We start from the raw sequence: 26,038 nt of genomic DNA on the forward strand, positions 1-26,038 counted from the left end.
TACATGCCCTGGCCCACATGAGACCCACCCACTTGTGCCCAGCTCCACCCCCATGCCCTGCCCTCTCCTGGCCCCACCCGTTCGCACTGTCCCTAATACTCTGGCAGTGCCAACCACACAGTTCCAACCTGGCGATGCCAGGCCATGGCCCTAACCAGCCAGGGGCTACACCTGCCTCCGAGCCCCCCGCCATGGTTATAACGTCTGGTCCCCGTTTGTGGAGACTGGTAGTGATTCGCACCAGCTTCAAGTTGCGCCGGTGAGTGGGAGAATTGCAGGAGAATCCTGTTTAAAACAGATCCTATATATTTAAATGAAGATTTCAATATGCTAATCTGGTTCATGCCCAGCGAGGGCGTGCACAAGATTACATCTGCAGGGAGAGTCCAGGAAAGCTGTGAGGGTGTGGGAACATCGAAAACTGTTTGGCGCCCGACGCAAATCCCGTTTCTGGGTCTGGAAAGCAGTCTCCAGTCTTTGGAAGCACATTATGTAAAATTGGCAGCCAATCTGATCTTCAGTTCTCTGTCTGAATACCCAGACCCACAGCACCACAACTTTCACCACGGGTAGGGCAAGGAGGCAGGAAATCCACTCCAGCCAAAACAGGCAATCGAACCACTTGCTGTTGGCAGCAACCTGATCCACATCAATTGTCCAGCCAAATGGCCCCACGGGTAGTCCAGGGCGGATGCCTTTTTTAAAATTTGGAGTACCCAATTTTTTTTTTCCAATTCAGGGGTAATGTAGTGTGGCCAATTCACCTACCCTGCAAATCTTTGGGTTGTGGGGGTGAGACCCACGCAGACACGGGCAGAATGTGCAAACTCCACACAGACAGTGACCCAGAGCCGGGATCGAACCCGGGACCTCGGCGCCGTGAGGCAGCAGTGCTAACCACTGCATCATCGTGCCACCCGGGTATTCCAGGTTGCTGTGGCAACGTTCACTCTTACATGCATGTTGTAGCCTGCATCGATGGATAGCGATGGTGGAGGCTCCAATTACTTTCCATCTCATTGTTGGCCAGGAATCTCTCCCACTCTTACTACTGCCGGTGGTGTGTGTTGGGGGATTCACATGTTGACATCACACAACTGGCACCTTCCTTGGCCATTAAGACCTGGGTGGGACTTGAACCCAGGGCTTCTGGCTCAGAGACAGTCTCAGAACACAGTTAATAAGGTAAAGGGGATTCTGGGCTCTATAAATAGTGGGTCGAAGTACAAATGCAAAATTGTTGTGATGAACCTTTATAAAGGTTGACATTAGGAAACATTTTTAAATTAATTAATGACATGGGGGCATCACTGGCTACGCCAGCATTATTGCCCATCCTAATTGTCCTTCAGAAGGTGATGGTGAGCTGCCTTTGTGAATCGCTGCAGTCCATGTGGTGTATGTACACCCACTGTGCTGTTAGGGAGTTCCAGGATTTTGACCCAGCAACAGTGAAGGAACGGCGATATATTTCCGAGTCAGGGCGGTGAGTGACTTGGAGGGGAACCTCCAGGTGGTGGGGTTCCCAAGTATCTGCTGATCTTGTCCTTCTAGATGGTAGTGGTTGTGCTGCCTAAGGAGCCTTGGCGAGTTACTGCAGTGCATCTTGTAGATGGTACACACGGCTGCTAATGTGCGTCGGTGGTGGGGGGACCGGATGGGGAGCCAATCTAATGGGCTGCTTTGTCCCTAATGGCATCGAGCTTCTTGAGTGTTGTTGGAGCCGCACTCATCCAGACAAGTGGAGAGTATTCCAGCACACGCCTTGTAGATGGTGGACAGGATTTGGGGGGGTCAGGAATTACTCGCTGCAGGGTTCCTAGCCCACAGTGAGTGGTTAGGAGTTAGAATGCACTGAGGGTGTAGTGAAGGCAGATTCCAATCAAAACTTTCAAAAGAGAATCTGATAATTATCTGCGGAGAAACAATTTGCAGGGCTATGGGAAAAGAGCGGGTTGTTGCTCTTGCAGAGAGCCAGCATGGATTCAATGGGCCAAATGGCCTCCTCCGGTAAAACAAAAAACATAATTCCCAGGACGTCAGCGTTTCTTCAAAGCATCATGGGCTCATTTCCATCCTTTTAAACAGATAGATGGGGCCGTGGTTTAAGATCTCACCTTCGACAATGCAACACTCACTCATTTTTAACTGAAATCTGAGCTGAGATCACGTGCTCAAATCCTGGGCTGGACTTTCCACCCAAAACCTATTGACTCAAGTAAAGTGTTGTAGCTAAACCAAGATACAAGTCTGCAGTTAACAACTGGCTCATCATGTGGAGATGCAGAAGAAATGATTTGTGGAATAATCCTGTGTCTGTGAAATGTGTTGTGGTGACTGATTGCCCCAACATTGTACCATCAATGAAACTAACTCCTTTCACCTGAAACTGCCTCTTTAGGGGATGCGGATGGTTTGTGCCAAAGACTCGCAAGCCCCTCGCTCAGAGTGACCCCAAATGTTGCTGAAACTGATGGCTTTGAGATTCCGAGAAACTTCATCACACTGGAAGGCAAACCTGAAGTTGGTCAACTTGCAGAAGGGAAAATGAGTAAGTAAAAATTTACACCATCAGAGTCACATGTAGGCCAGACCGGGTAAGGACGGCAGATTTCCTTCCCTGATAGATACTAGTGAACCAGATGGGTTTTTACTTTAATCTGACAGCCTCATGGTCACTTCTGAACTCATGTTCCCCAGAGTATTAGTCCAGCAATATAACTATTACATAGAACATAGAACAGTACAGCACAGAACAGGCCCTTCGGCCCTCGATGTTGTGCCGAGCCATGATCACCCTACTCAAACCCACGTATCCACCCTATACCCCCAACAACCCCCCCCCCCCCCCTTAACCTTACTTTTTAGGACACTACGGGCAATTTAGCATGGCCAATCCACCTAACCCGCACATGTTTGGACTGTGGGAGGAAACCGGAGCACCCGGAGGAAACCCACGCACACACGGGGAGGACGTGCAGACTCCACACAGACAGTGACCCAGCCGGGAATCAAACCTGGGACCCTGGAGCTGTGAAGCATTTATGCTAACCACCATGCTACCGCGCTGCCCCAAGTGATTACACTGCTATACACTCTCTGTTCACCCTACCAAGGGTGTGAGCATCTTACATTTAAGTGTAACCCATATTTCTCAGTTACTAGCCACATCTGAAATTCTTCTACCTATCTCCTAATTCCCACCAAGTTCATCCAGCACCCGTGTGCTCACTGAACTAAACTGTATCCCAGTTCGCCAATGCCTTAATTTTAAAATTCTCATCCTTGTTTTCAAATCCCTTCCTATCTCTGGCCTTCTTCAGTTCCCCAGCCCTCTCTGAGATCTCTGCGCTCCAATTCCGGCCTCTCGCACATCCCGGAATCCCGGGATTGTCAAACTTTCTGGCGGCCGCACCAGACCTTCAGCTGCCCAAGCTCTAAGTTCTGGAATTCGCTCTCTGCTTCTCTCTCCTTCTATGAAATACTTCTTAAAACCTACGCCTTTCACCTGTCCCAATAGCTCTTCATATGGCCCTGTCAGATTTTGTTCACCTGACTGTGAAGAGCCAACAGAAGTTTAGAAACATTAAAGGCACTATACAAACGCAAGTTGTTGTTGCTGCTCTTGGAAGTTACATCATGGAATAAAGCATTTGGTGCAACCAATCCATGTCAAGTAACATTCACTCGTCCAGTTCCCAGTTTCCATCATCCCCTTTTTGTTCCTCCATCTGTACGTTTTTTTGCTGTTGAAGTTGACATTTCTGTGTCAACCAGTAAACCTGGAAGTGAATCTTATATCCTCATAATTCTCTGTCTCTCCTGGCAACTGTTCTAAATGTCTCAGGCTGGTGTAGGTCATGGCTCGGTATGTGGTTCTCACACCCCAGTGTCACTCTGAGTTCAAGCTCTACCCCAGAGCCCTGAACACCACAGTTAAGCTGACACGGAGGGGATGTGGCACTGTGTTGGCTTTTGATTCTGATGTTAAACCAATACATCCCCCCCTCCCCCCCCATCTACCCCCTCAGGATCTAAAATATCTCATAGCACAATCTTTTAGAAGTGCAGGGAGTTCTTCCGGCTATCCTGGGCCAACTTATCCCTGAACCGACATAACTAACACAGATTGTCTCATCGTTATCAAGTTGCTTTAGTGGGATCTTTCTGTGCACAAATTGGTTGCCACATTCCCTATAATAAAACAGTGACTACACTTCAAAAAGTTCCTCGTCGGCTAGGAGGGTTCTTTCCCATTTGCTGAGGTTGTGAAATGTGCCTTATAGATGTTTAATTCTTTATCTCTTTCTTCAAGTGTTGAACAACAGCTTCATCAGAGTGTCCGTGAAGGTGCAGAATGTGGAACAGACCACAGACAGCGCCTTCCTCAGGGAGGTCAACATTCGGAAGGCTCTTCAGCACGACCGGCTTGTCCAGCTTCTTGGAGTGGTGACACAGTCTGAGCCCATGCTCATCATCACAGAGTACATGAGCCAAGGTAAAGCCCCTACTGGCAATGGGAGCTTCCAGTAACAAGGAGCTACATTCACCGTGTACCGACATGTGGCACTAAACCAGACCACCTGACCCTGGGAGCAGTGATAGGTCTCTGTACTCCCACATTCGGTGGGAAGATCGGCTAATCATCATTCATTGACTCTCATTTTGAAATGCTAGAGTTTAAACTCCCATAGAAGGTGATTTCACCAGTATTTTAGACAATATTCTCTTCATCCCAGCAACAGATTGCATGGAAACAAATTCTCCTCATTTCCTGTCTGTTTCTCCTAATGTTCTAATGTTAAATAACGACAAGACAGATCCCAGCCCTGGGGTCTTTCCAAATAATATCTATACTCTAACGTCAAATTAGAAGGGAAGGTTACACAAACGTTTCTCTCCACAGGAATTAATAATAATAATCTATTAGTCTCACAAATAGGCTTATATTAACACTGCAATGAAGATACTGTGAAATGCCTGACCCGTGGAATGTGTGCAGTATTTTCTGTTTTTATTTCAGCTTTCAAGCATCTGCACTATTTTGCTTTTACACAAACTACAGTTGTATCCACTGGTGGTTAACACTGCTGCCTCACAGCGCCAGGGACCCGGGTTAACACGGCTGTCTCATAGCGCCAGGGACCCGGGTTAACACTGCTGCCTCACAGTACCAGGGTCCCGGGTTGACCCGGGTTAACACTGCTGCCTCACAGCGCCAGGGACCCGGGTTAACACGGCTGTCTCACAGCGCCAGGGACCCGGGTTAACACTGCTGCCTCACAGTGCCAGGGACCCGGGTTAACACGGCTGTCTCACAGCGCCAGGGACCTGGGTTAACACTGCTGCCACACAGTGCCAGGGACCCGGGTTAACGCTGATGTCTCACAGCGCCAGGGTCCCAGGTTAACACTGCTGCCTCACAGTGCCAGGGACCCGGGTTAACACTGCTGCCACACAGTGCCAGGGACCCGGGTTAACGCTGATGTCTCACAGCGCCAGGGTCCCAGGTTAACACTGCTGCCTCTCAGCGCCAGGGACCTGGGTTTGCACTGCTGCCTCACAGTGCCAGGGACCTGGGTTTGCACTGCTGCCTCACAGTGCCAGGGACCCGGGTTAACACTGCTGTCTCACAGAGCCAGGGACCCGGGTTAACACTGCTGTCTCAAAGAGCCAGGGACCCGGTTTAACACTGCTGCCTCACAGTGCCAGGGACCCGGGTTAACACTGCTGTCTCACAGTGCCAGGGACCCGGGTTAACACTGCTTCCTCACAGTGCCAGGGACCCGGGTTAACACTGCTGTCTCACAGAGCCAGGGACCCGGGTTAACACTGCTGTCTCAAGGAGCCAGGGACCTGGGTTAACACTGCTGTCTCACAGTGCCAGGGACCTGGGTTAACACTGCTGTCTCACAGTGCCAGGGACCTGGGTTAACACTGCTGTCTCACAGTGCCGGGAGCCGGGTTAACACTGCTGTCTCACAGTGCCAGGGACCTGGGTTAACACTGCTGTCTCACAGTGCCAGGGACCTGGGTTAACACTGCTGTCTCACAGTGACAGGGACCCGGGTTAACACTGCTGCTTAACAGAGCCAGGGACCCGGGTTAACACTGCTGCCTCACAGTGCCAGGGACCCGGGTTAACACTGCTGTCTCACAGTGCCAGGGACCCGGGTTAACACTGCTGCCTCACAGTGCCAGGGACCTGGGTTAACACAGCTGTCTCACAGTGCCAGGGACCCAGGTTACCACTGCTGTCTCATTGGGCAGCTTGGTGGCGCAGTGGTTAGCACTGCTGCCTCACAGCGCCAGGGACCCAGGTTCAATTCTGGCCTTGGGTGACTGGCTGTGTGGAGTCTGCACATTCTCCCCGGGTCTGTGGGGGTTTCCTTCAGGTGCTCCAGGTTCCTCCCACAGTGTAAAGATGTGCAGTTAGGTGGATTGGCCACGTTAAATTGCCCCTAAGTGTCCAAAGATGTGTAGGTTAGATTACGGGGATGTGGCGATAGGATTGAGGACTGGGAATATATAGGGTGCTCTTTCGGAGGTTCAGTTAGGATATCGGACGAGAACACCAAAGAATTTTTAATTAGTGAAATTGAGAGGAAATAATATTTTACCCCAGGAGTGATGACTCTGACCAAAAGCTGTCTTTTGTGTTAAAACAAACTTTAATTTAAACACTGAATTAACTGCATTAATCTCAAGAAATAGCTTTACAATTATCAGTTAAACATTCGTAAATGAAAGGAAAAACTTCAACCTATTATTTACACTTTTGATTTGATTTATTATTTGATTTATTATTGTCACATGTATTAGTATACAGTGAAAAGTATTGTTTCTTGCATGCTGTACAAACAATGCGTACCGTACATAGGGAAGGAAGGAGAGACTGCAGAATATAATGTTATAGTTATAGCAAGGTGTAGAGAAAAGATCAACTTAATACGAGGCAGGTCCATTCAAAAGTCTGATGGCAGCAGGGAAGAAGCTGTTCTTGAGTCGCTTGGTACGTGAAGGAAGAAGGTGGAAGAGAGTATGTCCGGGGTGCGTGGGGTCCTTAATTATGCTGGCTGCCTTTCTGAGGCAGCGGGAATTATAGATAGAGTCAATGGATGGGAGGCTGGTTTGTGTGATGGACTGGGCTACATTCACGACGTTTTGTGCACTTGTCACTAATTCTAATTAAGCATCTCAGTACAGTTCAAATGCCAATTATAAATAAAGTTAACAAAACAGGTTACTTGTTTAACTGTGCAGAGACGTTTGGAGGAGTTCCTTTCAAGTGCCGATCCAGGACATTTCTGCTCAACCTAACAGCATTTGGCAAAACTGCTGTTAAAACAAAAATCTTGTAACATCTTACAAAACTACAGACAAACCTGTCTCTTCCCTTTAATTACATCATCTGCATCCCACTAGGCTCCATGACCAGCTAGGATCATATACAATCCCTCATAGATTAGCTACACTCCAGGGGATCTCCAGTAATCAAAACATGATTCCACTAGCCATTTATCTGTAACCAAGTAAGTGATTGGAACTCCCTTCCTAACAGCACAGTGGGTGTACCTACATCACCTGCACAGTGGTTAGCACTGCTGCCTCACGGCGCCGAGGTCCCGGGTTCGATTCCAGCTCTGGGTCACTGTACGTATGGTATTTGCACATTCTCCTCGTGTTTGTGTGGGTCTCGCCCCCACAACTCAAATATGTGCAGGCTAGGTGGATTGGCCACGCTAAATTGGGCCTTATTTGGAACAAATTAATTGGGCACTCTAAATTCGTTTGAAAAAAGATGGTTCACTACCACCTTCTCAAGGGCAGTTAGGGATTGTTGAAAATTTAATGAAATACTGTAATAATGTTGCTCTTTAGAGTCACCAATATGATACTGGGGCTGTATTTATGATATGATGTTATGTCCCAGCAGCGTGGCCAATACTATGGGTGTTTCTATTTCTCTGACTGAACCACAAGGATTTCCCGTATATCGGTCAAATGACCACACAACCAGTTAGTCAGTTCAAGTTCAAATACATGCAAGCACAATATACTACAAATTAAACTACACCTATCAACTACAATAACCTATACTTAACTTCAGGCGACCGGCACTGTGCAAGTGGATAAGGCCTTTATCTTGATCACGTGGCTGGTTTGAAGAAGTGGCTCTGTCTCTGCAGGCTTACCCGTCAGGTAGCGATCATTGGTCTTGAACTTGGCTGTCTGGTCGTTATGCTGCAGTTGGGCTGGAACAGGCCGGATTCAAAGGAGGCTGGCACAGGCTGGGTCCAAAAAAGGCAGAACACATGGCTGGGTCCCCTTTTATCCCTCTAGGATTTTGCACTCTTTGGGGCAGTCCTTAATCTTGGACCCAATAATTCGACAGGGCTTCGATCACTGCCTTCGATTTTGGCCAATAAAGGGGCGGGTGCCTTGGCGGTTATTGACCTTGGCAGTTGGGTTCTCTGAGTAAAGAGAGTGGCGCCGATCAGTCTGTGGCTGTACCGGTTTCTTGATTGGAGTCCTATTGTTCAGGGGAACGGGCCATTAAAATGCAAACGAGCGGGAGTTTCGATCAGGTCTAGCTACCTGCGTTTCAAATACACAGAAGCTCTGTATCTGTCTGAGTCCTGGGTTGGCCATAATTCCCATGGGCCTTTGCAGGTGGCCATCACAGATGGCTACAGGATGGACAACTAACGTTCGCCCAGCTAGTGAGGCCCACATCCCAGGAATTAATGAATAACCTCCAAGATTTACCATAGTCCCACAGAAGTTAAATCTCTTACAGTTGTTCTTTATCCAGACAGACATTACTTGTGGGCATCTTATAAAGGACTGAATCACCACTATCTTTCTCTGCAATATTTCCTGATTACAGCAACACAGGGTATTGGACAATTAATGGCTGTGAATCTGTGAAGTTATTACCCCCACTGCTGTGGAACTAAAAAAAAAAGGTTGAATTCTGGCAGAAGTATTGAGGTAAATTACTGACACAACGCTGAAATAAAACTATCCATCAGATACACGGGCAGCATGGTAGCATTGTGGATAGCACAATAGCTTCACAGCTCCAGGGTCCCAGGTTCGAATCCGGCTGGGTCACTGTCTGTGCGGAGTCTGCACATTCTCCCCGTGTGTGCGTGGGTTTCCTCCGGGTGCTCCGGTTTCCTCCCACAGTCCAAAGATGTGAAAGTTAGGTGGATTGGCCATGATAGATTGCCCTTAGAGTCAAAAATTGCCCTTAGTGTTGGGTGGGGTTACTGGGTTATGGGGATAGGGTGGAGTTGTAGACCTTGGGTAGGGTGCTCTTTCCAAGAGCCGGTGCAGACTCGATGGGCTGAATGGCCTCCTTCTGAACTGTAAATTCTATGATCCTATGATACTGAATCAAGGTAACCTGATCTGCTTCCAAAACTAACAGAATTGCCAAATTCCCGTACCAGCCTCCCCGACCAGGCGCCGGAATGTGGCGACTAGGGGCTTTTCACAGTAACTTCATTTGAAGCCTACTCGTGACAATAAGCGATTTTCATTTCATTTCATTTTCATTTCATTTTCATTTTTCATTTCATTTTCAATTGAAGATTGTAGCTCCCATAAGGACTGACATTTCTCTTAAAAGTCAGAGTGCTGGAGGCACGGTGGTGCAGTGGTTAGCACTGCTGCCTCACGGCACCGAGGACCCGGGTTCAACCCCGGCCCCGGGTTACTGTCCGTGTGGAGTTTGCACATTCTCCCCGTGTCTCCATGGGTTTCACCCCCACAACCCAAAGATGTGCAGGCTAGGTGGACTGGCCACGCTAAATTGCTTAATTGGAATTTTAAAAAAAAGTCAGAGTGGATTTGAAGCATTGATCAGGTGAAAGATAATGTACTCACCCGCTGCCCTCCTCTCAAACCCCAATTCCCCAGATAACTATGGGGGTTTTTTTTTTGGAACAGTGAAAAGACAGACCTGCCCCATTTCTCTGCAGATTAAAAATACATTAAAATTCAAGCTCTTCTTCATGGTCCCCAGAACCTCAAAAGCAATTTCGTATCAGTCGGTGCCCCACACAGGAAGTCACCCCAAGTTTCGGCTTCAAGTGAACCAGGCTGACCTACGAGCATATGAATCAGGGGCTGGAGGAGGCCATTCGGCCCCTCTAGCCTGCTCTGCCATTCGTTAAGATTATGTCTGATCTGACTGTGGCCTCAATTCCACAGAGGGCAGAGCTTAATATCGGTTGGAATTCAGTCCCAATTTTAAACTTGGGAACTTGAGGATCTCAACACAGCGAGCATTCCTCTGTCCAACATATTTTGTGTTTAATTTTCTAATCCCCCTGATAAATGTCGGTGTCTGCATTTAGAATGGCGATTACGCATGTAAACCTGTCACATTATAACCAGATGTCCCTACCAGTTTGGGGCGCTATTTTGGCTTGTGTTGGATCCCGGGAGATTTGAGGCAAGCGCTGTTAACTCTAAAGTCAGCACTTTAAACAACGACAATGTGCGCACTTTAGTAAACTGGTGTCTTTTTGTTTTTAAGGGAATCTAAACAGTTATTTACGGAACGACCTGGGTAGGCAGTTAGAGTTGGTGCTGCTAATTGACTTTGCAATACAGGTATGTGTTCCTGATTCCTAAGTGAAGTAGTGCATTGTTCACGTTGGATAGGAGAGTGGTTCTAAAACATTTTCTTCTGCTTAGGCAGAGCAAAAGACCCATTGGGCCACCTACTGATCCTGTCACAAGCACTTTAACTTGGCCCTGCAAAAAAACTTCTCAGAATGAATGGGAATTTTTGGAAACGATAAATATCTTGCAGCTTTTTAAAAATAAATTTAGAATACTCAATTCATTTTTCCAATTAAGGGGCAATTTAGCGTGGCCAGTCCACCTACCCTGCACATCTTTGGGTTGTGGGGGTGAAGCCCACGCAAACACGGGGAGAATGTGCAAACTCCACACGGACGGTGACCCAGAGCCGGGATCGAACCTGGGACCTCGGCGCCGTGAGGCAGCAGTGCTAACCACTGCGCCAACCCACTGCCCCTTCTTGCTGCTTTTTTGATACTGTATGTAATAAATGCCAGAACTTCCGTGCAGTGACAATCTCAGTCGGATTTAAGAGGTTTAAGAGGTCCCTGGACATCTGCGGGAGTGCCTCCATGATCCTGGACATCAGAAGTTCCGGGCCCAGAAATAAATTATTAATTCATCCTGGAAACAAAAATTTTTATTTGACGTTTTCATGTTATTCGTGTTAATACCACAGCAGAGCCCATTTATTTGAAAGATTCGAATATGTTATAACATTATCACAAACCTCTGATACCGTATGTCGATATCAATCCAACAACGTCAAAAGGAACAGGTATTTTGCTCATAAAACTTCACTGTTATCGCTCATGCCCTGGGTGAGTTGTGTTGTGCCAGTGAGAGCTGGTCTGGTGGGGGTGAGGTTTCTGCCGGTTCTGTCCGTGGCCTCTGACCTTGTGGGTCAGACACATTTTGGACCAGCTCGTCGATCACTATTTATGGTATTTTGGGCCAGGGTTTAGAGAACACCAAAGTGTATCATGGAGCTCACCTGACCCACAACTTTTAATAGATTTTGGTTAAGAGGAGCACAATGGCCCACTTTCCAGGTGTGATGCAACAGAGATCTTAAGTATTTTTAAAGAAAACGGTGTTTATTTTATGAATCCAGTTAACATTTAACAAACACACAGTAAACATCTTACCAACTACCAACACTGATACCCGCCCCACCCAAAGATAGGGTACTCTGTAGGTAACCCTTAGTAACCTTCCCAACAACATCCATAAGCCAAACACCCTTTTTCCTACAAAAACAGTAGGTTTGCATTCCTTACAGAAACAGGTATTACTTTGAAATTATCAAGTGATCTGGAGACATTCTTTAGCATGCAGAGAGAGAGACCAAAATACACCTCCTTGGTTTGGATGCAGCTCCCCAACTGAAAACCGAAAGTAAAACTCAGAGTCACAAACAGCTTCCAGCTCAAAACGAAAGTAAAAAGCAGAGCCAGAGCCCAGCTCCACCCACACAAAGACATCACTACAGCCACTTGAGAAGACAAACATTTCTTAGTGACATTCCCATGGCAATGGGCCCTTGCGGACTCTTTGAAAGACACTGAAATAAAGCACTTTGGAAGTAAATGAACCAACGGCAATCTGAATAATACCACCCCCCCCCCCCCTTGTTCCCGCAGGTTGTGGATGGAATGATTTATATGGAAGAAAATGGTTACGTGCACCGGGATCTGAGGTCAGCAAACATTGTTCTGTCTGACACACTGGAGTGCAAGATTGGAGATTTCAGCATGGCTCAGAAACTCAAAGATCACAGATACATCCTCTTCAAAGGTACATGGAACTGAAGGTTAAATGTTGAGGCAGTGTCTCTCCAGGCTGAGGAATCTCGAACACGGGTTCACAGTCACAGGATACTGAGGGCTGAGGTCAGGAGAATTTCTTTCACTTGCAGTATTGTGAGTGTTTGGAATTCTCTAACCCAGAAGATGCTCAGTATCTTCAAGACTGAGATTGAGATTTTAAGAGGACAGTGTGGGAGGGTGTAGATGATATGGATCAGCAATGGTGCTGTTGAATTGTGGAGCTCACACCTGCTCCTATTTATTGTGTTCTTATGAAAGCCCAGGAATAGACTCTGGATAATCAATTACTTTTTGTTCTTAATTCATGGAATGTGCGCTTCGCTGGTGAGGACAGTATTTATTTTCCATCCTTAGTTGCCTTTGGGAAGGTGGTGGTGTGCTTCTCTCTTGAATCACTGCAGTCATTGTGGTGTAGGTACACCCACAGTGCTGTTAGGGAGGGAGTTCCAGGGTTTTGACCCAATGACAGTGAAGGAACGGTGATATAGTTCCAAGTCAGGATGAGGGAGCTTCCAATGGTTAGGGTTTCCATGCATCCCCTGCCCTTGTTCTAGATGGTGGTGGCTGTGGGTTTGGAAGGTGCTAAGGAGCCTTGGCGAGTTACTAAAGTGCAATTTGTAAATGGTACACATGGCTGTTATTGAGCATTGGTGGTGGAGGGAGTGAATGTTTATGGATGGAGTGCCAATCAAGCGGGGCTGCATTGCCCTGGATGGCGTAGAGCTGCACTCACCCAGGCAAGTGGAGAGTATTCCATTACACTCCTGACATGTGCCTTGTAGATGATGGACAGGCTTTGGGGAGTCAGGAGACTCAATGCAGGATTCCCAGCCTCTGATCATCTCTCGTAACCACAGTATTAATACAGTTGGGCCCAGTTAAGTTTCTGGTCAATGGTAACCTACGGGATGTTGATTGTGGGGGATTCAGCGATGGGAATGCCATTAAATATCAAGGGACGGTGGTTAGATCCTCTCTTGTAGGAGATGGTCATTACCTGGCACTTGTGTGGCACAAAAGTAACTTGCCACTTGTCAGCCCAAGCTTGGATATTGTCCAGGTCTTGCTGCATTTGGACATGGACAGCGTCAGTATCTGAGGAGTTGTAAATGGTGCTGAACATTGTGCAAATCATCAGTGAACATCCCACTTCTGACCTTATGATGGAAGGGAGGTCATTGATGAAGCAGCTGAAGATGGTTGGGCCTAGGACACGATCCTGAGGAACTCCTGCAGTGGTGTCCTGGAGCTGAGATGATTGACCTCCAACCATCACAACCATCTTCCTTTGTGCCAGGAATGACTTTAAAAAAATTATTATGAAAGTTTTTCCAATATAACACCTTCACAGCCATATTCATATAACAATTACAATATTTATATCCCTCTACCCTCCCCCAACCCCCAAATCGAAACCCCCAAAAAACAGCAAAAAGCCCATTATATCTGACGGTAACCAGCTCCCTGGAATAGGAAATGAACAGCTGCCACCTCAGGTAGAACCTTCCGTCGATCCGCTCAAGGTATATTTGACTTTTCCTAAATGTAAAGAACTCAATCAGGTCACTCACTCAGTGGCACTGGGCGGACCAAAGACCCATCCAAACAGAATTCACCTTGGGGTAGTTAGCGAGGTGAGGGCGAGGGCAAGGGCATCTGCTTTCACCCCCGTCTGCAGCTCCACTAAATCTGAAACCCCAAAGATAGTCACCAAAGGTGACATGGAGCTGGAGAAGGAGACCCAGAAGCTCATAAGCTTCGAACAAGACCAGAACATGGTGTGTATGGTGTGCGAACCCCTAGAATACCCCTCACACCTATCGCCTACTTCCAGGAAGAACCCACTCACCTGTGCCCTGGTCAGATGTGCCCTATGGACCTTAAACTGAATCAGGCTGAGCCTAGTGCACAATGAGGTGGAATTCACTCAGTACAGAGCCTCATTCCACACCATCCCCTCCCCCCCAAAACATCTGGCCCAGCTCCCCCTCCCGCTTCCTCTTAACCTCATCCAGTGGAACCTGTTCCATCGACACAAGCTATAAATGTCCGACAGCTTCCTCTCCCCTACATCAACCACTGAAATAACCCGATTCATTAATGAGGGTGAAGGTGCGAAGGGGAAGGAAGTCATCTCCTTGTGTACAAAGCCGTGTACCTGATATCACCGACACAGATAAGCCCTCGGAAGCTGGTACTTTCCACCCACTCCTCAAAACCAGCGAACTTCCCACCAATAAACAAATCCCCAAACCGCTGCAATCCCTCCTCCCTCCATGTCCCAAACGGCGATTGCAATGCCACAGGTACAAAACAATGACTTTCACAGATTGGGGCCAACAACGATAGAGCACCCAGCTGGAAATGCTGCCCAAACTGTCTCCATATTCTCAAGGAGGATGCCACGGACTGGAAGTCCATTTTGCCGGGGAGGTCGGAAGGCTCTCAAACTGGAACCACTAAAGGCAGTTCTCTCTCTCCAGCCCCACACGGACTCTGTTCACCCTGCACCACCCCCACACTCTCTCAATATTCACCGCCCAATAATAAAATAATAGACTGGGCAAAGCCAGGTCTCCGGACTGTCTATCCCTTTGCAAAAACACCCTGCGAATCCGTGTGGTCTTACCCGCTCAAATAAAAGAAGATATAATTTTGCTAACTGATGCACAATCAATGGACACGGAACGTAGATGAAATCTGAACGATAGGCTTTAATGCACAAGAAGTGCGCGCGGCAGCAGACGTACAGAAGAAAGGCCAACTGCCGGGAAGCACGGGTTCTTATATCCCGCCTCGTAGGCGGAGCTACCACCTCTCAGGCTGAGAGGCACATGACTTACCCGGGCCAATGGGCAGCGGTTCCTCTGCACCAATAGCAGCTCATTTCCAGGTACCGTAATACCCCGAGTCTGCGGAGGTGAGGGGGGTCGCGTCCCATGCTGCCCAGGGGGCCGCCGCGCGGTCGGGTGCGTACGCGCGGGCGTTACGATTGGCGACATATAGGGCGGAGGCGAGGGCCCGTGCCTCGGTGCGGCTTAAAGTTTCTTTCTCTAAGAGTCTCTGACGGATCTGCGAAGATTGCATACCCGCAACAAAAGCGTCTCTGATTACAAGTTCGGTATGCTCGGCCGCAGAAACATGTGGGCAGCTGCAGTTCCTCCCCAGAACAAGGAGGGCCTGGTAAAATTTGTCTAAAGACTCCCCAGGGAATTGCTGCCTCGTGGCCAGTAAGTGCTGAGCGTAGACTTGGTTTACCGGCCGGATGAAATGTCCTTTAAGCAAGTCCATGGCCGCGTCATAGTCTGTAGAGTCCTCTATGAATGTGTACACGGCGGTGCCGACACATGAGTGGAGGATGTGCAATTTCTGTTCCCTCGTTGGGACGTTTTCGGCTGTACCCAGGTAGCTATTGAAGCAACCCAGCCAGTGTTTAAATGCTGCTGTTGCATTTGCTGCATGGGGGCTGAGTCGAAGCCACTCCGGCTTGATACCAAGCTCCATCCTTTAAAAGTCCATTAAATTGATGCACAATCAATGGACACGAAACGTAGATGAAATCCGAACGATAGGCTTTAATACACAAGATATGTGCCCGGCAGCAGACGTACAGAAGAAAGGCCGACTGCCGGGAAGCACGGGTTCTTATATCCCGCCTCATAGGCGGAGCTACCTACCTCTCAGCCAATCGGCTGAGAGGCACATGACTTACCCGGGCCAATGGGCAGCGAGTCCTCTGCACCAATAGCAGCTCACTTCCAGGTACCGTAATACCCCTAGTCATACTACCACACTAACTTTCACAAAGAATAATTTAGGAAGGAAGACTGGAAGGCACTGAAACCAAAATAGAAACCTTGGGGCTGGTTTAGCACACGGCTAAATTTACATAGAATTTACAGTGCAGAAGGGGGCCATTCAGCCCATCGAGTCTGCACCGGCTCTTGGAAAGAGCACCCTACCCAAGGTCAACACCTCCACCCTATCCCCATAACCCAGTAACCCCACCCAACACTAAGGGCAATTTTGGACACTAAGGGCAATCCACCTAACCTGCACATCTTTGGACTGCGGGAGGAAACAGGAGCACCCGGAGGAAACCCACGCACACACGGGGAGGATGTGCAGACTCCACACAGACAGTGACCCAAGCCGGAATCGAACATGGGACCCTGGAGCTGTGACGCGATTGTGCTATCCACAATGCTACCGTGCTGCTTTGAAAGCAGACCAGGGCAGGCCAGCAGCACGGTTCAATTCCTGTACCAGGCGTGGAATGTGGCGACTAGGGGCTTTTCACAGTAACTTCATTTGAAGCCTACTTGTGACAATAAGCGATTTTCATTTCATTTTTCATCTTTACTGAACCCTACCCGCCAAGGTCAGGTTCCTCCACTTCTTCAGATCCGCCTTCATCGCATTGACCAGTTCCCCGAAATTTAGTTTACGGAGCGAGGCCCAATCGTAGTCCACTCACATAATGGAAGCTGGACCAGGCCAAAGGGCAACCTCTCCGGGAGATTCACCGGAAAAATTCACTTTTACCCAAGTTCAATTTATACCCTGGGAGGAGGCAAAGCTCCCGAGCAGGTTCATTATCTCGTCTGTCCTGGCGAGCGTGTCTGTCACATACAGCAACAAATTGTCCACATTCAATGACAGCCAATGCACCCCCCCCCCCCCCCCCCACACCCCGCCCCCCCAGCCCCCCACACCCCATCCCCCTCCACTTCATGGATGTCCTCAATGTTATGGGCTGGAGGCTCAGTAGCGGGGAGAGTGGACATCCATGTCTCTTGCCTCTCTTCAGGTGAAGCACAAACCATTTGTATGAACGTTCACAGTGAGGGCCCTATAGAGGAGCTGGAACCAAGCTATAAATTTAGGCCCATTGCCAAACCTCCCAAGGATCTCAAACGAACACCCCCACTCCACCCTACCCAACGCCGTTTCCACACTCAATGAATTAATCACCTCCGGCTCAGTGGCTGGAGAGGGGGAGTGAACTACTTTTTATTTTGAAAAACATTTTATCGGAGGCATTTTCAAACATATACAGAACAAAGAAGAAACAAAGCAAAAGCCAAACACGGAAACAACAAACAGCCTAAACATCCTGACCGCCCCCCCTCCTCCCCCACCCATCTCCTCCCACTAAACTCGCTGCCACTTGGCACCTCCCCCCACCCCCCCCCCTTTTTAACTTTTACCCCACTTGCCCAATCCACACCCACACATAGTAAATCTGCCCAGCAAACACACCCACATTCCCCAAACTGACAACTCCAGAGTTCAGTGTCCTCACACGTCCCCCAGTCCATGGACCCTCACGAGATTACTCGCCTCCTCCGGTGTATTGCAATGAAATTCCTGATTCTGGTACATGACCCAGCAGGATACAGCACCCCGAACTTCACTCCTTTCTTGTAGAGGACTGCCTTGGCCCTGTTGAACCCAGTCTGCCGTTTGGCCAACTCTGCACCCAAGTCCTGCGAGATACACACCACGTTTCCTTCCAGGTACACTCTCTCATCTTCACCAACCTTATCGAGAATATGATGCAACTGCACCACCATCACCCTCAGCTGCTCCACCGCCTTTGACCACTTCTTCAACCCCTGGTGCGCTCCATCCACCTCAGGAGGACCGTCAAAGACACCCTCCCCCACCAGCTTCTCAAACATCTTTGTCACCTACTTTATGGCCTGCGTTCCTTCAATCTCTTCAGGTAGCCCCACAATTCTGCCTCCTGGAGCGATTCTCCAGGCCCTCCACCGTCTCCCTCTGCTGCTTCTGGCCCTCCACCCAGGCCCTCCACCATCTCCCTCTGCTGCTTCTGGCCCTCCACCCAGGCCCTCCACCCTCTCCCTCTGTTGCTTCTGGCCCTCCACCCAGGCCCTCCACCATCTCCCTCTGCTGCTTCTGGCCCTCCACCCAGGCCCTCCACCGTCTCCCTCTGCTGCTTCTGGCCCTCCACTCAGGCCCTCCACCGTCTCCCTCTGCTGCTTCTGGCCCTCCACCCAGGCCCTCCACCGTCTCCCTCTGCTGCTTCTGGCCCTCCACCCAGGCCCTCCACCGTCTCCCTCTGCTGCTTCTGGCCCTCCACCCAGGCCCTCCACCGTCCCCCTCTGCTGCTTCTGGCCCTCCACCCAGGCCCTCCACCGTCTCCCTCTGCTGCTTCTGGCCCTCCACCCAGGCCCTCCACCGTCTCCCTCTGCTGCTTCTGGCCCTCCACCCAGGCCCTCCACCGTCTCCCTCTGCTGCTTCTGGCCCTCCACCCAGGCCCTCCACCGTCTCCCTCTGCTGCTTCTGGCCCTCCACCCAGGCCCTCCACCGTCTCCCTCTGCTGCTTCTGGCCCTCCACCCAGGCCCTCCACCGTCTCCCTCTGCTGCTTCTGGCCCTCCACCACGAGCAGCATCCCTGCCTCAGCACGGCCACCCGGACCTCATGATCCACCACCAACCCCTCCACCTTCTGGAGCGCTGAACTCTGCACCTCCACCCTTTGTTCCACTCTCTCAATAGCCGCCCTGATCGGCTCCGTCACCTTAGCCAACTCCTCCAAGTCCTCTTGCCTCTGCTGCTGTAACATGGCATTCAAAAAATTCACCAATTGCTCGGCAGACCTCTGGGCAGACAATGATGCCCCACAGCCCTCCTCCATCCTTTCCTCTGTCGCACTGCGAACGTTCTCCCGGCCAGACTGCCGTCCCTTGCTCATAACACTCCTCATCTGATAAACCATAAACCGCCCCACCGGAGGAGAATTCCTGTCTCTCCCCGTTAATGCAATTTACACCAGCAAACACCCCTATATCATTGGGTGAAAGGACCAAGCAATTCCATCTCCAACAAGAGCCACCAGATGAGTGACCACTCAGTCCATGGCCGCAACTGTAAAAACAACATTAAGCCGTCTCTGAACATTGGCCGATAACTACCTACCCATAAACCTCATTTGTTCCTCCAATATAACCCCTGGGAGGCAGGGCTCCAAGCGTACAGACAAGACCTCAGCAACTGCATTCAGTAACAAAATGAGCATTACAACCCATACTGTGCTGGATCATTATCCTTCTTTAAGATCCAGAAAATCGACACCTGGGTCAATGTGCCTGGCAACACCCCTCGAGACATTGAATCCTGAAACATTTCTAACAGCAATGGGGCCAGCTGCCCCGCAAACGTCTTGTAAAATTCAATCAGGAATCCATCTGGTCCTGGTGCTTTACCCGACTGCATCAGACCCACATATTTCATCACCTCCTCTAAGGTCAGCGGAGACTCCAGTTCCTCCCGTCTCTCCTACTCCACCATCGGGATAGACAAACCATCCAATAACTCCACCATAGTCAGCCTGTCCTTTGGGGGCTCTGACTTCAATAAAAAAACCTCAATGGCCTCATTAACCTTGGCTGGAACAGAGACAAACCTGCCACCCGAGTCCTTTACCTGCACTATTTTCTGAGAAACTGCCTGACGCCTCAGCCAGTGCGCCAACAGGCGACCTGCCTTCTCGCCATGCTCATAAACAGCCCCCCTGGAACGTTGTAGCTGGCGCACTTCCATGTCCATCGAAAGCAGCCTAAACACCAACTGTAATTTCCTTCTACTTGCCAGTAGCTTCGGTGTCTGACTAATGGAATATTGGTGATCCAACTCCAGGATGGATCCACCAACTTCTGCCTCTCCTCCCTCTCAATCCTCTCCTTATGTGCCTTGCAAGAAATGATCTCTCCTCCTAATAACCGCCTTCAGAGCCTCCCACAATGTGGAAAGTGAAATCTCCTCACTTCTGTTAAACCCCAGATACTCCTCAATGGTGGAGGAACTCCTCCCACAGAATCCCTTATCCGCCAACAGCGACATCTCCAACCTCCACTGGGGAGGTCACTGAGCAGGACCTGACCCCACCACCAAATCCACAAAATGCGGAGCGTAACCAGGGATCACTATCGGCGATTACCCCGCTGTTATGGGCCAAGGTTTAGAAAACTCCATAGTATATCATGGAATTCACCTATCCTACAACTGTTTATTGATTTTGGTTATGATGAACACAAGGACCTGCCTTTCAGATGTTATTCAACAGAGGCATTAAGCTCCTTTAATCAAAACAAGGTTTATTCTACGAATTCAGTTAACATTTTATAAACACACTCATTAAACATTTTTATAAACTACAAACATAAATACCCCACACAGCTACAGTACTCTATGTATAACCCTTAATAAATTCCCCCTTTAGCTGTTCCAATTTAATAACAAGATCCCATAAACCAGAAAACCCTTTTACCGAAACAGTAGGTGTGAATTCCTTCCAGAAAACAGTTGTCACTTTTAAATTATCAAGTGAGCTGGAGACACCTTTTAAAATGCAGAGAGATAGAGAGACAAGACAAAACTTCTCTGTCTGAATCCAGCTTCCAAAGGTGAAAACGAAAGCCGAAAATCTCATGAGCCACACAACAGCTCCCAGCTCCAAAACGAAAGTAAAACTCAGAGCCACAGCCCAGCTCCACCCACACAATGACATCGCTGAAGCCATTTGATAAGACAAAACATTTCTGAAAGGGACACTCACATGACACCAGCCTCGGCAGCAGGGACTTACCAACCACAAATAAATTGAACCTAGAATATATCTGATATGCCTGAGGGAAGAAGGAAAAATCCTTCTCATCCGGGTGTAAGAATCTCCACATGTCTGCTCCCCCGGATCTGATCCACAAAGGCCTTTGCAACCCCCGAAGGCCTCACAGCCTTAGGCCTCGACCTATCCAATCGAGAGTCCAATCCACAGTTAATGTCCCTTCCCAGGATTAGCTGGTGCAAGTCCAAATCAGGGATCAATGATAGCAACTTTTTGATTAAAAAAAACACCCTGGATCCCTTTTCCGGGCCACTCAACCTCCTCACGTTCCATGTGACCAGCCGGATGGAGGGTCATCTACCCCCTCCCATACCAGGGCCAGCCCTTCCCACCCTGTGGGGCAGTCCAGCAACCTCTCTCTGAGAGCCGAGTTGGGCGCCAAATCCCACAACACGGCTGAACAAGGAAAAGTCCCCAGCCACCGTCAGAAAACTAGCCCAATCCCTGATCTCATCCAGGGATTTGATAGAAAGGTTGATTTAGCCACTCTATCCTCGTACTGAGTAGGGGAACATCAATCATCCAGGATTCCTATTCCTAATTGCCCATTCACCCTGCTGAAAAATCCACTTGTACAGAGATCAGCAGAAATATCATCCGGTATCAATCAGCCTTTTCAGAATCTAATGAACTGGAGCGGAAACAAGTTATTCTCAATCCCAAGAGATTGCCTGAGAGGAAGGAGACACTTCAGAAGAGCAGTCAAATATCCATCTTCCGAGTCCCTGGGGATCACACATTCACCCTCACCCATGGCTCAGTGAGTAAAGTAGTCACCATAGTCCCAGGTGACCCTTTGAGGGGGAGAGCTGACTGGCGATGATTTAACCTGAAGGTCACCACACCTCAGGCGAGGGGCAAGGTGGAGAAGGCGGACCCTTCTTGAATAACCTCGGCCGGTACGGGAATTGAACCCATTGTTGGCCTCGCTCTGCATCACAAACCAGCTGTCCAGCCGCCTGAGTTAAGCTGTGGGTAACACACTCTCTCAGACTCAGAAACTTGTAGGTTCAAATCCCATTCCATAAAAATCTAGTCTGACACTCCCAGTGCTGCACTGAAAGAGTGCTGCTCTGTCAGAACAGCTTTTTGAATGAGAGGCTAAACTGAGGCCACATCTGTCCTCTGATGGTGTCAATGTTTTAAAAATTAGTTTCATGGGATGTGGACTTCGCTGGCTAGACCAGCATCTGTTGCCTATCACTCCCTTGAGAAAGTGGAGATGAGCTGCCTCTTGAACAGTTGCACTCCTGTGGTGTAGGTACACCCACAGCGCTGTTAGGGAGGGAGTTCCACAATTTTGACACAGCAACAGTGAAGGAACGGCGATATATCTCCAAGTCGGGATGGTGTGTGGCTTGGAGGGGAACTCCCATGTGGTGGGGCTCCCAAGTATCTGCTGACCTTGTCCTTCAAGATGGTATTGGTCATGGATTTATAAGGTGCTGTTGAAGGAGAGTCTTGGTGAATTGCTGCTCTGAGTTTTGTAGATGGTACACGGGGCTGCCACTGTCCGTTGTTGGTGGAGGGTGTGTATGTCGGAGGTGGTGAATGGAGTGCCAATCAAATGGAACTGCTTTGTCCTGGATGGTGTCAAGCTTCTTGAGTGTTGTTGGAGCTGCACTCATCCAGGCAAGTGGCGAATATTCCATCACACTCCTGACTTGTGCCTTGTAGATGGTGGACAGGCTTTGGGGAGTCAGGAGGTGAGTTAGTTTTTGCAGGATTCCCAACCTCTGACCTGCTCTTGTAGCCACAGTATTTATAGTTCAGTATAACCACCTTAAAGCACCACCTGCTCTACTTGTAGCCATGTCGGTAGATTGCACATTGGACTGATCAGCTTTTTCAGAACCCAATCCCAAGAAATTGCCTTAGAAGAAGAAGATACGTCAGAAATACTTCACTGGTTGTAAAGGGGATATCGAAATGCAAGTTCTTCCTTTTTTTCATATAACCCTCACTTTACATTTTAAATTGGTCCAGGGGAGGAGTGGTATGAGATGGGACAGAGAGGAGATATTGTCAAGGCAACAGGGTGAAAGGTCATTTCCCTCTGCTTTAGGGGTGCAACATTGGATGTCCACCAATTGGGACACCTCAAAATCTACCCACCTGTCTATCTCAGTCGTGTCCATTGGCTATATTGTCAGGAGGGCCATTTCTAAAATCATAGAATCCTGCAACCTTTGGCCCATTGTAACTGGTCCAGACCTTTGAAAGAACTATCCAATTAATCCCACCTTTCAATGTCCTGTGATTCTAGATGAAAAAGTTGCAGTTAAATGGACTGCACCTGAAGTCTTCAAGGAGGAAACACACACAACAAAATCTGATGTCTGGTCCTTTGGGATTTTCCTGATGGAGCTGGTGACTTACGGGCAGTCACCGTACCCAGGTATGTGTCACCTCTACCACAGGAATCCAATTATCCACAATGGGAAAGATGCTTCATTTCTAAATCCAGGCTGGCAATATCAACTTCACCTTCAAGCAGCATTGGTGCAATCTGGGCAATCAGGCTGCACTCCGCACTGCTTTAGGAGCTGGATAAAACTCTATAGCTACTGACCCTCTCCAAAGATTGACCACGAGGTTCAGACAAGTCCAGGTGAATGTTAACTTGCAGCAAACTTATCAATTCATTGTATAAAATTGAATGAGTTAGTTAAACTTTGGGAACAGAATGGTGTGCGGTCACGGAATCCTGAGCTCTAGAACCAGATAATTAATATTATCAGAGACCAGGGGGAATAGGAGGTTAGAGTGACTCAATAGCACACATCAGGGAGATCCTCGGTTCTGGAGCTGAAATACAAAGGGGTAGAAGTTATGTTGAAAGCATTGGTGAGACTCCACTTGGAGTAACTCTGCTCAGTTATGGACACTGCACCTCAGGAATGTGACATAGGCCATTGAGGGGAACATTTTAGAGACAGCTTTCTTCTTGGTTATTTAACAAGATGTGAGTTCACTGGCAAGGCCAGTATTTGTTGCCCATTTGTTACCCAACTCTTGAACTGAGTGGTTTTCTCATCCACTTCAGAGGGCCGTTAAGGGTGAGGGTCTGGAGTCACATGTAGGCCAGACCGGGTAAGGATGGCAGAGTGTGCTAGTCAGAGTAGGAATGGCAGGATGGCTAAGATGAATGCATGGCTTGAGGGACAGTGCAAGAGGGAGGGATTCAAATTCCTGGGACATTGGAACCGGTTCTGGGGGAGGTGGGACCAGTATAAACCGGACGGTCTGCACCTGAGCATGACTGGAACCAATGTACTAGGGGGGTTGTTTGGTAGCGCTGTTGGGCAAGGTTTAAACTATTATGGCAGGGGCATGGGAACAGATGCAGGAGGTCAGAGGGAAGTAAAGTGGGGACAGAAACAAAAGGCAGTAAGGGTAAAAGTGGAAGGTAGAGAAACCAAAGTCAAAAATCAAAAAGGGCCACATTACATCATAATTCTAAAAGGGCAATAAATGTCAAAAAAACAAGCCTGAAGGCTCTGTGTCTCAATGCGAGGAGCATTTGTAATAAGGCTGATGAATTAACTGCGCTGACAATCATTAACGAATATGATGTAATTGGGACCATGGAGACCTGGCTCCAGGGTGACCAAGGATGGGAACTCAACATCCAGGGGTATTCAATATTCAGGAAAGATAGAAGGAAAGGAAAGGGAGGTGGGGTAGCGTTGCTGGTTAAAGAGGAGATTCATGCAATAGTAAGGAAGGACATTAGCCTGGACGATGAGGAATCTGTATGCGTGGAGCTGCGGAACACCAAAGGACAAAAAATGTTAGTGGGAGTTGCGTACAGACCACCAAACAGCAGTTGTGAGGTTGGGGATGGCATCAAACAGGAAATTAGAGATATGTGCCGTAAGGTACAGCTTTATGGGTGACTTCAATCTGCATATTGATTGGGCTAATCAAATTGGTAGCAATGCGGCGGCGGAGGATTTTCTGGAATGTCTAATGGATGGTTTTCACCAGCAATATATTGAGGCACCAAATAGAGAGCCGGCCATCCTAGACTGGGTATTGTGCAATGAGAGAGGATTAATTAGCAAAGTTGTGGTGTGAAATCCTTTAGGGAAGAGTGACCATAATATGATAGAATTCTTCATTAAGATAGAGAGTAACACTGTTAAGTCTGCGACTGGGGTCCTCAACTTAAAGAAAGCTAACTTTGATGGTATGAGACGTGCATTGGCTAGGATAAGCTGGCTAATGATACTTAAGGGTTGACAGTGGATAGGCAATGGCAGACATTTAAAGAGCACATGGATGAACTTCAACAATTGTATATCCCTGCCTGACGCAAGAGTAAGATGGGGAAGGTGGCTCAACCATGGTTAACAAGGGAAATCAGGGATAGTGTGAAAGCTAAACAGGAGGCATATCAATTGGCCAGAAAAAGCAGCAAGCCTGAAGATTGGGAGAAATTTAAAATTCAGCAGAGGAGGACAAAGGGTCTAATTCAGAGGAGAAAATAGAATACGAGAGTAAGCTTGCAGAAAACATAAAACTGACGGCAAAAGCTTCTATCGCTATGTGAAGAGAAAAAGACTGGTGAAGACAAATGTGGGTCCCTTACAGTTAGAAGCAGGTGGTTTCATAATGGGCAACAAAGTGATGGCAGACCAACTGAACAAATACTTTGGATCTGTCTTCACTCAGGAGGACACAAATAACCTTCCGGAAATACAAGGGAACAGAGGGTCAGCATGAAGGAGGAACTGAAGGAAATCCTTATTAATCAGGAAATATATTGGGGCAATTGATGATATTAAAAGCCGATAAGTCCCCAGGGCCTGATGCTCAGAGTACTTAAGGAAGTGGCCCTAGAAATAGTGGACACACTGGTGATCATTTTCCAGCATTCTATAGACTCAGGAAGAGTTCCAATGGATTGGAGGGTAGCTAATGAATCTAAAAAAGAAGGGAGAGAGAAAACGGA

General features: G+C 48.5%; 1 protein-coding gene across 7 annotated transcripts in view; it reads left to right on the plus strand.

Annotated features, from left to right (window-relative positions):
• Window positions 1-26,038, plus strand: part of LOC119969757 (tyrosine-protein kinase HCK-like) — a 53,783-nt gene that overhangs the window by 21,979 nt on the left and 5,766 nt on the right. For all 7 annotated transcript variants that reach the window (XM_038803802.1, XM_038803807.1, XM_038803804.1 and 4 more), the window contains 5 exons: window positions 2,402-2,551; window positions 4,316-4,498; window positions 10,550-10,626; window positions 12,243-12,396; window positions 23,348-23,479. In XM_038803802.1, coding sequence (XP_038659730.1) covers window positions 2,402-2,551; window positions 4,316-4,498; window positions 10,550-10,626; window positions 12,243-12,396; window positions 23,348-23,479 — 696 coding nt within the window. The remainder of the gene's footprint in view (window positions 1-2,401; window positions 2,552-4,315; window positions 4,499-10,549; window positions 10,627-12,242; window positions 12,397-23,347; window positions 23,480-26,038) is intronic.

The sequence above is a fragment of the Scyliorhinus canicula genome, chromosome 7 (assembly GCF_902713615.1).
Source record: "Scyliorhinus canicula chromosome 7, sScyCan1.1, whole genome shotgun sequence".
Taxonomy (NCBI): domain Eukaryota; kingdom Metazoa; phylum Chordata; class Chondrichthyes; order Carcharhiniformes; family Scyliorhinidae; genus Scyliorhinus; species Scyliorhinus canicula.